We start from the raw sequence: 14,768 nt of genomic DNA, 5'->3' as shown, positions 1-14,768 counted from the left end.
TCTGTGAAGCATGTCAAACGGCCTTTGGTCTCTTTTCTGATCATGCGTCAAAGCAGTCCTGTTCATCCATTAACCTACAAAAAGAGAAAAGTGTTGTCAGAAGTGGGATTCGAACCCACGCCTCCAGAGGAGACTGCGACCTGAACGCAGCGCCTTAGACCGCTCGGCCATCCTGACACATGGAGCTGTAAGCGATTTTTAGCCCTCTAGTCGTTATAACAGAAAAGTGTGTCGTAATGTTTTGTTATAAAAGTCAAGACTATTTAAATAATTTACATCAAGGTGCTTAATTATCCTTTTGTACTATATCGTAGCGTTTTACCATTTTTTTGTCCGTGTGTGATCCACAGTGGCTATTTTAAACACAAAAATAGTAAGTTACATTTAACAGGATAGCATTAAAAGACAAAAAAACGCCCGAACATAAAAGCAGTTGAGTTTAACTTTATTTTAACGGCGATATTTTTCCTCATTCTTTGTTTTCATAACAAGTGACGCGGTGGTGCAGTAGGTAGCAAGAAAGCAAGCAAGAAGGTCGCTGGTTCGAACTTCGCCTGGGTCAGTTGGCGTTTCTGTGTGGAGTTTGCACGTTCTTCCTGTGTTCCCGACGGTTTGCTCCGGGTTCCCCCACGACCCATAAACGTGATACAGGTAAATTGCGTAGACTAAATTGTCCGTATATGTCCGTGAGTGTGTATGGATGTTTCCCAGAGATGGGTTGCAGCTGGAAGACCATCTGCTGCGTGGAGCATGTGCTGGATGAGCTAGCGGTTTGTTCCGCTGTGGTGACCATTGATTGATGAAGGGACTAAGCCGAAAAGAAAATGAATGAATGAATGTTTTCATAAGGGCATACTTCAGCAAACGGAAATTATTATTAAATGAAACTTAAAGCCGCCACTAGATGGCGTCAATTCTTAACAAATGAGTCATTGAGAAGCGCTGAAGATAGATGAGTCTGTAAAATGTACGTTAGCACAAAAGGAACAGAGGTAAATAATTTTTCAATAAATAAAAAACGTGTATATGTGTGTTTATTTTGCTTATTAAAACGTTTTTGCTGAGTTTTAGCTGGTGTGCAGTTAAATTATCTTTTAGAGAGCTAACGTTACATATTGACCTGTTATAAATCTTTTTAGACAGTCTTTTTGTATACTGATTCGTATGGCTTATTCAATCCATCCAAAATCTGTAGACATTTTCAAATGTTGCTGCAAAATCCATGAGTAAAATAAAGCAATTAAAACATGGTAGGAGAAGAATATATCTGACATGGAAAGGCCTCACTCAGGCTAGAGACAGACAACAAAAACCATCAAAGTCTACATAAGAACGACAAAGCGGGTGGATAAATGTAAGCTAGCTTACACGTGGCTAGCTAAAATTGAGGACAATTCCTAATTGAAATTAAATTCAATTATATCCTATTGCACCAATCTTTTGATGTACAGACAAATACATACAAATATCTAATTGTTGGCAGTTTCACGTTTGCTTTAAAAGTACTTGACAAAGCCTACCTCTCATAGACTGTAAAATGCTACCTCTTCAAAGTTTCGCTTTAAGTTTGGTTTGATTGATAATGAGAGTGTGAAGGCTCATAATATATTGAACGCCCCCTATTGGACGCATCCAAAACAACAGGGCCGTAAAGGTCTTCTACAATCTTTGGTCTGTAGGTTGTAGCCCCTCTCGAATCATCCAGAAACGAAGAAACACCCACTGCACCACCGTGTCGCCCTGCATTAGATTAGAATGTTGTAAATCGGTAACCATTGACTTCCAAATTATTCGTTATTTTTCTATGTATGTCAGTAGTTACCAGTTTACAACATTCTACAAAATATCTTGTTTGGATGAAGTATAGGGTGAGTAAAAGATGAGATCATTTTTATTTTTGGATGAACTATTACTTCAACAGTTATATGCCCATTTAAATATAAATGCATGTGTACAATTGTATATTGTACACAAGTAATATTTATTCTAAAGAATTGTATTGTTGCTAAGCTCTGCTTATGGAAAATATATGACAAGAACACTGACTTGGGTTAATCCGAATAGGAAAATTACAGCAAAATGATTATATTTATTTTTTGAATAAACAGGAAATTTGTGTCAGTAGAGTACAGTGAAGTCTATAGACATGCGGTATAGGTGAATTGAATAAACTGAATTGGCTGTATGTGTGAATGAGAGTGTATGAATGTTTCCCAGTTCTGGGTTGCAGCTGGAAGGGCAATGTAAAATATATTATAAGTTGGCGGTTCATTCCGCTGTGGCGACTCCTGATGAATAAGGTGAGCTGAAGGAAAATGAATGAAGGAATGTGTTGTTTGGAATTGGTCAGATCTGCTTATGGAAAATATAGGACAAGAACATTGACCAGCAATCATTTTACATATTCATCCATTCATTCATTTCCCTTCAACTCAGTCTCTTTATTTATTTATTCACCACAGCGAAATGAACCCCAACTATTCCAGAATATGTTTTATACAACGGACGCTCTTCCAGCAGCAGCCCAGGGAAACACACACACACTACATCTAATTTAGCTTATTCAAGTCATACATATAGCGCATGTTGCACTGTGGGAGAAACCGGAGGAAACCTACAGGGAGAACATGGAAACTCTACACAGAAATGCCAACTGACCCAGCTGGGACTCAAACTAGCAACTCTCTTGTTGTGAGGCGACAGTGCTAACCACTGAGCTACCATGTCGTCATTTTACATATTCCAATATTAATAATCTCCATATTCATAAAGCCTCTCATACATTTTTCAGATCTTTCCGATGACCCTGCAGTCAACTGTTTCTTTACACTGAAGATATGACAAATTACAGTGTCAGCGCCAGTTGAACCTCTGAACCCTTTACATTTATTCATTTAGCAGACACTTTTATCCAGAAGAGCCCCTAATGTTCCTGACATTCAAGATGATATCTCTTTGATGGTAAATGAATGACAGAGTAGTGTGAAATTCAACAAAAATCTGAGTTCATCCTATTTTGTGAAATCTTCTTCGTGAAACCAGCATTCCTCAGCTCAGTGTCACATACATGCACAAATAATGTTTTCTCTTTTTCTCTCTCTCCATGTGTAGGTGTGTTGGCATTGCTTTCCACCATATCAGCGAGACAGAAACCCTTCTGTCTGGCTGCCTGGTTAAAAAGCACTGTAATAATCTCACAGCATGGTGAGAATCCACTGCCGCAGAGGTCATTGTTCTTCCAGACAATACAGCAGACACATAACTTTATTTTGGGAAAGAGAATTCTTAATGATCTAAGTGACTCCCAGTTGTTAAAAGTGTATCGCTGTCATAACATTGGTGAGGAAGCTTAATGGAATTTAATTAACTCCACAAATAGTCAGGAAACTTCTCACAAAATTATGTCAGAAGTTTTAGCTGTTTCTTATGTATGACCCTTTGACCTCCGACTAACATGTCAGACATTTCAAATCAGCGCACTACACTTCACACTTCATGGATAATATACGTTAAACATCTATAATGTGTTAAGGAATAGCTCACCCAAAAATGACAATAATGTCATCATTTACTCACTCTTTGCTTGATCCAAGAGTTTTTTTTCTTCTGTTGAGTATAAAAGAGGCCGACACAAGAGTGGCTCAGTGGTTAGTACTGTCACCTCACAGTTCACATTTATTTTGTATGATACCATATATTAGCCAGACATATTTCTCCTTTCATTGTTGCTGTGTTGCATACTTCTTAAGCCTGTTTCACACTGCAAGCGTCAGCAGAGCGTGAGCAGCCTGTGTTTTTTCGGCGTCCATGTTAACAGATTAGAGCTTTAATACCGCAAGCAGCAGCAGCAGCGAGGCGTGAGCATTGCTGAAGCAGTATTGGCGCGATAGTTTTGGCGCTGGGTCTATTTTTGCCACGCTGCTCACACTTAATTTAAGTGACAGTGCATTGATAATGACCAAAACACATTGAATGACTGAAAAAAGTAGCAATTTTACCCAATGAATGCGTTAATAATAGGGATGTAACGGTATTGTAAATACCGTCATACCGCAATATTAATTTTTTTCGATATTACCGTAGTCGCATGACTCGGTAAAACTATAGGTCTTCTGAGAAAATTTGCTCAGGCGAATGAAGCGAACGGGAGGTAGCGAAAACTACAATTCCCATCAGCCCATGCTTGACCATCATCCCTCGCGGTCTGTTGTCGCTACAGATCCAGTAATGCGGAAATGGAGTGTGCTGCTAGAAGCGGGGATGAAAAAGAGCTGGAAAACTCTAAAGCGGGTGTTGTCGCCGCGCGCGTACTGAATAGCGGTGTTGTCGCGCGAGTTCTTATCAGCTGTGTTGTCGCGCGCGTACTTAATAGCTGTGTTGTCGTGCGCGTACTGAATAGCGGTGTTGTCGCGCGAGTTCTTTTCAGCTGTGTTGTCGCGCGTGTACTGAATAGCGGTGTTGTCAGCACACTGTTCAGATTGATGCAGACAGGAGATCTCTATCTCACTCATGGTTTGTCCTCTCAAGTGGGGGAAAGACAATGCACAACGTTACCCACTGCTGTCAACCTGGGCCAATTCATACCTCTCTTGTCCCAGAAACCTCAGTCCCAAATGAGAGGGGTTTTTTTCTGTTGCAGGGGACATTGTAAATGCCCAGAGATACCAGCTTTTACCAGATTATATTTATATGATAATTTTCCTTAAAACCCATCTCTATCTAAGTGAGTGAGTGATTAAATGTTAAATGTGATGAGTTTTCAACAATACTAAATTGAAACTTTATTTTTTTACATGGTTTAATATTTTTTTGTTATTAAAATTAAAGTTCCTGTTTCAAAGCTTACAGATAGATGACTAATTTGTATGTCATTGACACTTTTGGCACTTTTTTGGAGTATTTTCATAAGTTTTGTTTTTTCCTGTAAATGATTCAATAAATACCGTACCGTGACATTCATACCGAGGTATTACCGTACCGTGAAATTCTGATACCGTTACATCTCTAGTTAATAATATCATCTGACTTGTAAATAGTCAATCAAATGAACTTAAATGATTAAAAACTGCAACAAACATTTATTTAGGCCCGAACTACAAAACAAAATGTAAAACAATTTTAGTATCAGTTTTGCTTAAGTTGCATGCTAGTGTTGCAGGAGAGGGGAAATAGAATATTTACAGGAGTTGTAGTTGTAGTTGTAGTCCATAGCGAGGTGTATTATGGGTAATGTAGTTTGACACGCATGCTGGATGATGTGAGCTCGCTTTGTGCTGTGCAGCTGAAGCAGAAGAAGACAGTTTTATACGGTTTTGTTTTATGTTTACTCAAGTTGCACTGTGAACCTGACAACACTAAAATAAGTAAAATAAGGGCGTGCATTAATTTCTTTTGTCCGTCTCATTCTTTGCACGAGCTGTTACTCTGCTGCTGGACATTACTGAAGTGGAGAAAGTAACACTAGTTTGATCATGTATAAAAATCATTATAACTATATTGTATAAACATTATTGTAACAAGGCCTAAAACATCCTGACAATCAAAAACCAAATGACATGATATCACAGGCGATTGTCTTCAGACATGAATGACGCTCCTCATAGAGCTTGAGAAGCATACAGTACTGCATGATTTATATACCTTCTAAAATAAAGACTTGCAGGTTAAAGAAACAGCTTAAGAGGAGGTTGCTGCTGGCCTTAGTGCAGATAAAAAGTTTTATTTTAAAGGTGCATTTGTCCAAATAGAGAGAGATATGTAACTAGATTGAATAGACAGAGATAGATTGATCTCTGCAGCAGCTGCCGAAGAGCTGCGTGCTCCAGATGCAGCTGGTGTGAAAGGCAAACGCCTGCGTGCTGCTTCTGCTCTCCATACGCGCTGCCTACGCGCTGCTCACGCACTGCTTTGGCTTGCGGTGTGAAACAGGCGTTAGAAGGAACTGCTGACAAGAGGGAAAAAGCAGAATAAGATTAAATATAGTGCGGGGGCTCTTGCTCCAGACATTTGTCTAACAAGAAGTCTAGACATGTCACGAGGAGCTGGATGCTTGTAGAAGTTGTGAAATATATTGAAGATGCACTAAACTGTTCCGTTCTGGTATGCAGAGAAGGGTTGCAGAAAGAGGAAGTATGTTTGGGTGCAACAGCCAAAGGACAGCAGAATCATTGATAAGCGACGTTACACCAAAACTCCAGCTGTTATTATCGGTTGTGTATAAATGCTGGCGTCAGGGAAATGTAAGTTAGTTGCAAATCTCCTGAATGTATTCCTTATATTGCATTGAGGTAAAATAACCCAGAGCTCTGTCATAAAATTATTCATTTGTATCTAATAAATTACTTATATTTTTGATATTGAAGAAAACCCTCTCCTGACATTTTTTTATTTAACACGGATGGAATTGGCTATATGTTCCCACATCACCAATCCACTTATTAGGTGTCAAGCAAAGTGGCTTCTGGTCCAAGCACTCTATCAAACTGAATGAGGAAACTCAACAAATGGTAATAATAAATGTTTACGAAGCACTGTAGTACTTTTAAAAATCAAGATTGCTACATATATATCCATGCCTAATATCCGATGGCCAGTGAGTAATTTTTTTTATAAATTGTTAAAATATTGATGTCTGTGATGCATGTCCAGAGACGGTCATGTACAGCATGGTTTTATATAAATTTCCCTTTAATAGGCGATGTGATATGACAAAAAAAAGGTCATAAACTAATATTTTTTTCAATTCAAATGAGTAGCAGCTTGGACCCATAAACAGTATTCAATAAGTCACGACTTAACAAGCGGATAGAGTTAGAGTGTAACGCCGGGGAGTAACACCACAACAGAGGGTAGGATCCAATGTGCAGGTTTATTCACAGTCAGGCAAGCAGTGGTCAATACGGGAGCAAACAGGTATGTGAGGACAATCCAGAATCGTAGTCAGTTAACAAGCAAGAGGTCGAAAGGCAGGCGGCAGACAAGGAAAACTAAATAAACAAGGCTAGGTTCAAAACACAGAGAAACAAGACCAGGATAACGCGTTGTAATGTCACCTTACAGATAAACAAGACTCGGCAAACTGAAGGGGTGAATGTGTGGCTTAAATAGTGTGTGTTAATCAGTTTCTGAAAGTCCTCAGGTGTGCAAATGTAATCAAGCTGGATGAGTGAGCAGGTGTGAGTGTCTAGGAGAAGTGCATGTATGCATATGTAGTCCAGAAGAAGGCAGATATGTAGTTTTATGAGTGAGTGTTTACCAGCGACATCTGGTGGTTGTTCGCTGGTGAACATGACAGAGCCCCCCCTCTAAGGAGTGGCTTCCAGACACTCCTAATACTGTTCAGGCGGGAGGTGGAGCGGAGGTGGAACTGGGGGAGGGATGGAGGGCCAGGACCATGCAGCGGGGGCAGGACTGGAGCATGGAGCAGCGGAGGGCCTGGAGCGTGGCGCAGCGGAGGGCCTGGAGCGTGGAGCTGCGGAGGGCCTGGAGCGTGGAGCTGCGGAGGGCCTGGAGCGTGGAGCTGCGGAGGGCCTGGAGCGTGGAGCTGCGGAGGGTCCGGAGCGTGGAGCTGCGGAGGGCCCGGAGCGTGGAGCTGCGGAGGGCCCGGAGCGTGGAGCTGCGGAGGGCCCGGAGCGTGGAGCTGCGGAGGACCCGGAGCGTGGAGCTGCGGAGGACCCGGAGCGTGGAGCTGCGGAGGACCCGGAGCGTGGAGCTGCGGAGGACCCGGAGCGTGGAGCTGCGGAGGACCCGGAGCGTGGAACTGCGGAGGGCCCGGAGCGTGGAACTGCGGAGGGCCCGGAGCGTGGAACTGCGGAGGGCCTGGAGCGTGGAACTGCGGAGGGCCTGGAGCGTGGAACTGCAGTGGCCCTGGATCATGAGGCTGCGACCATTGAGGAAGCTTAGGAGGCGGTGGCCGTTCAGGGAGTTCAGGCGGCGGCCGTTCAGGGAGTTCAGGCGGCGGCGGCCGTTCAGGGAGTTCAGGCGGCGGCGGCCGTTCAGGGAGTTCAGGCGGCGGCGGCCGTTCAGGGAGTTCAGGCGGCGGCGGCCGTTCAGGGAGTTCAGGCGGCGGCGGCCGTTAAGGGAGTTCAGGCGGCGGCGGCCGTTCAGGGAGTTCAGGAGGCGGAGGTGGCGGCCATTCAGGAAGCTCAGGAGGCAGCGGCCATTCAGGAAGCGGCAGCCATTCAGGAAGCTCAGGAGGCGGCGGCCATTCAGGAAGCTCAGGAGGCGGCGGCGGCCATTCAGGAAGCTCAGGAGGCGGCGGCGGCCATTCAGGAAGCTCAGGCGGCGGCGGCCATTCAGGAAGCTCAGGCGGCGGCGGCCATTCAGGAAGCTCAGGCGGCGGCGGCCATTCAGGAAGCTCAGGCGGCGGCGGCCATTCAGCGAGCTCAGGCGGCGGCGGCCATTCGGCGAGCTCAGGAGGCGGCGGCCATTCGGCGAGCTCAGGAGGCGGCGGCCATTCAGCGAGCTCAGGAGGCGGCGGCCATTCAGCGAGCTCAGGAGGCGGCGGCCATTCAGCGAGCTCAGGAGGCGGCGGCCATTCAGCGAGCTCAGGAGGCGGCGGCCATTCAGCGAGCTCAGGAGGACTAGAGTCGGCCATCTTGTGAGCTGGAGGACTGGAGTCGGCCATCTTGTGAGCTGGAGGACTGGAGTCGGCCATCTTGTGAGCTGGGAGTGTGGTGATGGAATGAGCAGCAAGCCCCGTTGCCAGCGGGTCTTGCTGTCCTTTGCCCCCCCCCAAAAAATATTTAGGGGTGTCCTCCACCTCTCCTACAGTGAAGGGGGACCCACTCATTTGAAGTGCAAGATCAATATAACCTTCTAGAGTCCCGTGGGGGTCATGCAAAGGCATTGTGGAATATAGGGGCTCAGAAAGTCCTCCACGAAAGAAAATCATTAGGCATAAGTCATCCAAAGATGTTAAATGGGCTACCTGGATGAAGTCCTTCACGTATTCCTCTATAGACCGGGCTTCCTGACGCAGACACATGATCTTGATACCCGCTGAATCCATTGTGTGGCCGAGTCTTCTGTAACGCCGGGGAGTAACACCACAACAGAGGGTAGGATCCAATGTGCAGGTTTATTCACAGTCAGGCAAGCAGTGGTCAATACGGGAGCAAACAGGTATGTGAGGACAATCCAGAATCGTAGTCAGTTAACAAGCAAGAGGTCGAAAGGCAGGCGGCAGACAAGGAAAACTAAATAAACAAGGCTAGGTTCAAAACACAGAGAAACAAGACCAGGATAACGCGTTGTAATGTCACCTTACAGATAAACAAGACTCGGCAAACTGAAGGGGTGAATGTGTGGCTTAAATAGTGTGTGTTAATCAGTTTCTGAAAGTCCTCAGGTGTGCAAATGTAATCAAGCTGGATGAGTGAGCAGGTGTGAGTGTCTAGGAGAAGTGCATGTATGCATATGTAGTCCAGAAGAAGGCAGATATGTAGTTTTATGAGTGAGTGTTTACCAGCGACATCTGGTGGTTGTTCGCTGGTGAACATGACATAGAGTTAGGGTTAGAATTCAGTTTTATCATTTATACGTTTTTCAGCCAATCTCCGGGTCTGGCGGGAGCACTTTTAGCTTAGCTTAACCATTAAAATCTGATTAAACCATTAGCATCTCGCTCAAAAATAAATAAATAAATAAAAATCAAAAAAAGAGTTTTGATAATTTTCCTATTTAGAAATGTTCAGGTGCAGCAGAGTTCCTTTATGATTATTACACCAGAATGATAATACACTCCCTGACAAAAGTCTTCTCATGACTCCGGTTGTAAAAACAACAAATAATAACTTGAATTCTAGTTGATCATTCAGAAAAGTGGCAGATTAGGTAGATTTTTTCAATGAATCATCTGTTGAACTGCATCCCAAGACCTATTGGAAGCCGCATGGAGCCAAGATTCTCACAGAAATCAGTCAAGTTTGGTTCTGCCCATTATATTACAAACCACAGGAGAGGGCAAATTCTTCAGCAGGATAGCGCTCCATATACTTCAGCCTCCACATCAAAGTTACTGAAAGCAAAGAAAGTCAAGGTGCTCCAGGATTGGCCAGCACAGTCACCAGAAATAAACATTATTGAACATGTCTGGGGTAAGATGAAACTAGAGGCATTGAAAATGAATCTAAAGAATCTTGATGAACTCTGGGAGTCCTGCAACGCTCTCTCTGCCATTCCAGATGACTTTATTAATAAGCTGCTTGAGTCATTGCAGAGATGTATGGATGCAGTCCTCCAAGCTCAGGGGAGTCATACACAATATTAATTATTTTTCCTCTGCAGCATGACTTTATTTTCTATACTGTACATTTCTGTTAAGGGAAAAGACTTATGTCTAAGCAAAGTCTAATTAAATAATTAAAAACCGTGATCAAAAGCATGATCATACTTTATTTTGGTAAAATAACCCTGATCTAAAGGCCTAGGCCTCTCATATAAGCCACTTCTGATACCAAATAATCAACTAAGTCAAGTTATTGTTTGTTGTTCCTAATACTTGGATAAAGGACAATATTTTTGTCTGGTAGTGTCTAGATCCTAGCCATATCAATATGGAAATTAGCAACATTTCATTTTCTATCGGACCTGCTACACAATGTAATTATAGAAGGGTCAAGCTTTAAATAGGAAAATTATCAAAACCCTTTTTGATTTGTTTTGTGCGATGCTAATGGTCTAATTCGATTAAATGATTTATGCTAAGCTAAGCTAAAAGTTTAGACGCGGAGATCAGCTGAAGAGATTCAAAAATGGTAAAACTCAACTCTTTAACACTAAGTGACTTGTAAAATAAGTTTATTGGCAAAAAAGTGGAGTGTTAATTTAAATCAAATGCCTCTCTTTCATTTTATGACAGGAAAAGGTGTACCCTCATTGAATTCAACATTTGAAGCCCAATTCACATAAGTCAGAGCATGCATTCATTTAATGTGCCTTTTCACTCAAGTGACTTTAAAAATAGAAACTAACTGAGTATGAGTCAAGCAAAGAGAGGTGGAGCAGATCTATGGAATACTATTGAAGTGTTACTCAATCATCCAAACCTTAACAAAGGTCCCAGTGTGTGACCTGGTCCACTACGGAAAAGAGACAGCATTTCCAGCAATGACGTGCATCCAGAACTTACGCTGGTTGTAGTAAATTCCCAAACCTTGCCCGTTTTTCCACAGAGGCCGAGTTAGAGCTACATTTACAAACACAGATCACTGTCTGTACACACTTCGCACCTCAGGCTGCCTGCAGGATCTTGTATGTGTGTGTGATGTCAGAGGTCATAAAGGCCACGGGTAGGATGTGTGAGTCAGGGTGTGTCTAATGCAGAAAGAAGGACAGTCAACGATAGAGACGGAGGGGCGTGGATGTGTTTTCGTTATAAAAATGGACCCTTAAAATGCAGAGAGAGCACAGCTGCCTTGGACTGGACTGGAAATTTACAGGAAACATCAAGAGCAGGATTGTAAGGCTCATAGACGACTTGTCAAGCTAAATCCATCAATGGCCAGCTATAATGGTAGGTCATTTCTTATATATATATTTCTACCTCTATCTATAAATGTTGCAGAATGAGTACATTTATATGACCGGGAGAAATATTAATGTATAATTTTTGACATGTACATCTGTTATACATTTACATTAAATACACTTTAAGAAACAAATCTAAAATGATCAGATTAGGCACTGATAGCTCAGTACATGTTTTTATACTTTATTTTACGCAGGCAACTCAGACAATACATGAATTTAAACTACGGAAATGCTAGAAAAGTAATTTTGTTAAACTGCAGAGATACATTTTTAACATCAGAATTAGGAGCCGAGATCAAGTTCCCATAATGCAACTCAAAGCCATAAATAAATGAAATAAAAAACACCTGGAAATAATGAGCTAATAACAATTCAGTTGAATAGTGCAGTCGTACAACTGTGAGCTAGCAGATGTTTTATGTTGTATAAGAAGTCTTTGTTTGCTAATGAACTACTGTGAAGATTGTTTTTGTAGAGATAATGTTTTTGAGAAATGTTTTGCATATGTGAACTCAAATTCATTACTACACAGCAGTTCAGTGCCAGTAGAGTTGGTATAATACTTTTCCATTGGTGCAGGAAAAAACATCTGCTCACCAAACCACATTTTAATTTATATCCCTAAAATGTGGTCTTTCTTCCCTGGATCAAATTAAAAAAATCTATTAGGATTTTCCTCTGAGTCATATTCTTACTCTAACAGATGCTAAATGTGCTAGTGAAATATTCCTGATGGCATATCTTCTGTTGGTTTTGTATTGCTGGGCAGGTGGGTTAGAGATGCTTTGCGGTGTTAAAATAAACATGAAAGCGGACCACTGATTTGTTGGCAAACTGTAGTATTTTATTTGGTCAAGTATGGGATCTCGTTGTGAGGTCTGATCTTTAGAGCTTTTGGAAAGCAGCAAACAATGTTGCATGACTGTAACATTAAACTTAAATGAGGCATCAAGGAGCAGTGATCAGAGTCCAGATGTTTCACCACGTAATTTAGGTACGTAATATTGTAAATATTTATAAGAGATTTACATTTAGTCATTTAGCAGACGCTTACAATTAAGGAGGTATTCAGCGATTTAACACGAGGCAATACACAAAAGAAGTGTTAGTTGGGCAAAGTAACTTGTTTGTGCTCAGAGTGTTAGGAGTTAGGAGCTTTGGGGGGGGGTTTGGTGTTCAAGTCTACTGCAAACTATTAAGCAGATTTGAGCTGGAGGTGGTTGGCGCTAAAGAGCTGCAGCCTACTTGTTAAGTGCTTCAATAGGTGGTTTTGGTTTTATTCACTGGGGTTCAGGTGCTCTGAGAAGAGATGGGTTTTTAGTTGTCATATGAAGGATACCAGTAAATCCACAGTTCTAGATTGAATCATTCCACTATCGTGGAACATTGAATAAAAAGGTATTGGAAAGTGACTTATAGCATCTCTGCGATGGCACCACAAGTAAGTGCTGCAACCGCAGGCTCCTAGAGACAGTGTAGACCTTTAAGGGGCAAGTGGAGGAAAGAGGGTCCAGTGCCAGTGGCTGTCCTGTAAGCAAGCATTAGTAATTTGAACTTGATCAGAGCTTCAATCGGTAACCAATGCAGATAGATGTTGATTCTATTGTAAAAGTATACACATATAAGTACATATTAAGCCACCAAGTGTTTATACGCTATATACATAAAGAAATAGAGTTAGCTTTGGAGACGAGGCAGTGGCGCAGTAGGTAGTACTGTCACCTCACAGCAAGAAGGTCGCTGGTTCAAACCTCGGCTCAGTTGGTGTTTCTGTGTGGAGTTTGCATGCTCTCCCTGCCTTCGCGTGGTTTTCCTTCAGGTGCTCCAGTTTCCTCCACAGTCCAAAGACATGCGGTACAGGTGAATTGGTTAGGCTAAATTGTCCGTAGTGTATGAGTGTGTGTGTGGATGTTTCCCAGAGATGGGTTGCAGCTGGAAGGGCATCCGCTGCGTAAAAACTTGCTGTATAAGTTGGTGGTTCATTCCGCTGTGGAGACCCTGGATTAATAAAGGGACTAAGCCGACAAGAAAATGAATGAATGAATTAGCCTTGGCTACAGTGTAATTCTGCAAGAAGTGTGCCCTTTTATTTATTTAAATGACTTTAAATTCTTCACTAAATTTCCTTTCTGCAACCACAAACTATAGTGCCAGTGAAGGCAAGAACATTTGTCCTTTTGCATGCGTTAAGAATTTGCCTACATTTGATAATTAGAAACTATGAAGATCCTACATCTCAGGAACCTCAAGGTACTTTCACATATAATGTATGTGCATATTATGCAAATCAATATAATTATCATGAATTATGCACATATTATGCAAATCTAAGAATGAACGGAATGCAAATTTGATCACCATAAAACACTTCTTGGGGGTGGAATTTTTCATGCAAATTTCGAACTGATCAAGTTGCTAGGAAACAACATCAGAAGTCCATCCATTCATTCATTTTCTTTTCGCCTTAGTCCCTTTATTAATCAAGGGTTGCCAAAGTGGAATGAACCACCAACTTATCCAGCATATGTTTTACGCAGTGGATGCGCTTCCACCTAGAACCTAACACTGGGAAACACCCATGCACTTTTGCATTCACACTCGTACACTACGGCCAATTTACTTGCATGTCTTTGGACTGTGGGGGAAACAGCACCCGGAGGAAATCCACGTCAACAAGGGGAGAACATGCAAACTCCACACAGAAATGCCAAGTGATTTTTTACGAAGTATATGCTGTTCTAGCTGCAACCCAGTTCTGGGAAACACCCATATACTTTCCCATTCACACACACACAAACACTCATAAACGATGCCAATTTAGTTCAGCCAATATGTGACACTATCAAAATGTCAAATAATAAATCTTTTATATTTGATGTTCCAGCCATACTGAGTGATGTAGATCTGCAGTGTTACGAGAATAATCATGCTCACCGCACAGAGGAGATGGATGTGGAGCGTCTGCTGGTGCGCAGAGGTCAACCCTTCTCTGTGGTACTGCAGTGTACAGAACAAATCCCACAACTCCCAGACCACCAGATCAACCTCATACTACACCTGGGTGAGTAACCATCATGAGAGAGTAACAGAAATACAGTGAGACAGACAAACAGGTGGCTCATAAAAATTGTGGACTGGATTTTCTGAAATTGATAGGTAGAATATTCATATCACACGGATTTTCAATGCCTCAAAAACAACACCAACTAAACAACAATATAATATAATTATAAACA

The 14,768-nt window shown here is 42.2% G+C and overlaps 1 protein-coding gene and 1 non-coding gene across 9 annotated transcripts in view; one reads left to right on the top strand and one right to left on the bottom strand.

Moving 5' to 3' along the window:
* The first annotated feature begins 76 nt into the window (after positions 1-76).
* The window catches only part of tgm2l (transglutaminase 2, like), a 170,631-nt gene continuing 155,939 nt past the window's right edge, over positions 77-14,768 (top strand). For 5 of the 8 annotated variants that reach the window (XR_012394020.1, XR_012394021.1, XR_012394019.1 and 2 more), the window contains exons 1-3: positions 126-373; positions 493-651; positions 14,417-14,593. Coding sequence is in view for 5 of the 8 variants with exons in the window: in XM_073929967.1 (XP_073786068.1) it covers positions 14,479-14,593 (115 nt within the window). In the remaining 3 variants the exon portion in view is untranslated. Of the gene's footprint in view, positions 374-492; positions 652-11,404; positions 11,516-14,416; positions 14,594-14,768 lie in introns of those variants that run through there. The other 3 variants (XM_073929963.1, XM_682306.9, XM_073929966.1) reach the window with 2 other exon arrangements.
* trnal-cag (transfer RNA leucine (anticodon CAG)) lies at positions 95-177 on the bottom strand. The gene has a single exon. It is a non-coding gene; the product is annotated as a tRNA-Leu (tRNA).

This window comes from Danio rerio, chromosome 18, assembly GCF_049306965.1.
Source record: "Danio rerio strain Tuebingen ecotype United States chromosome 18, GRCz12tu, whole genome shotgun sequence".
In the NCBI taxonomy this organism is placed as follows: Eukaryota; Metazoa; Chordata; class Actinopteri; order Cypriniformes; family Danionidae; genus Danio; species Danio rerio.
Note: the sequence above shows the minus strand (reverse complement) of the source record. Positions and strands in the feature narration are given on the sequence as shown.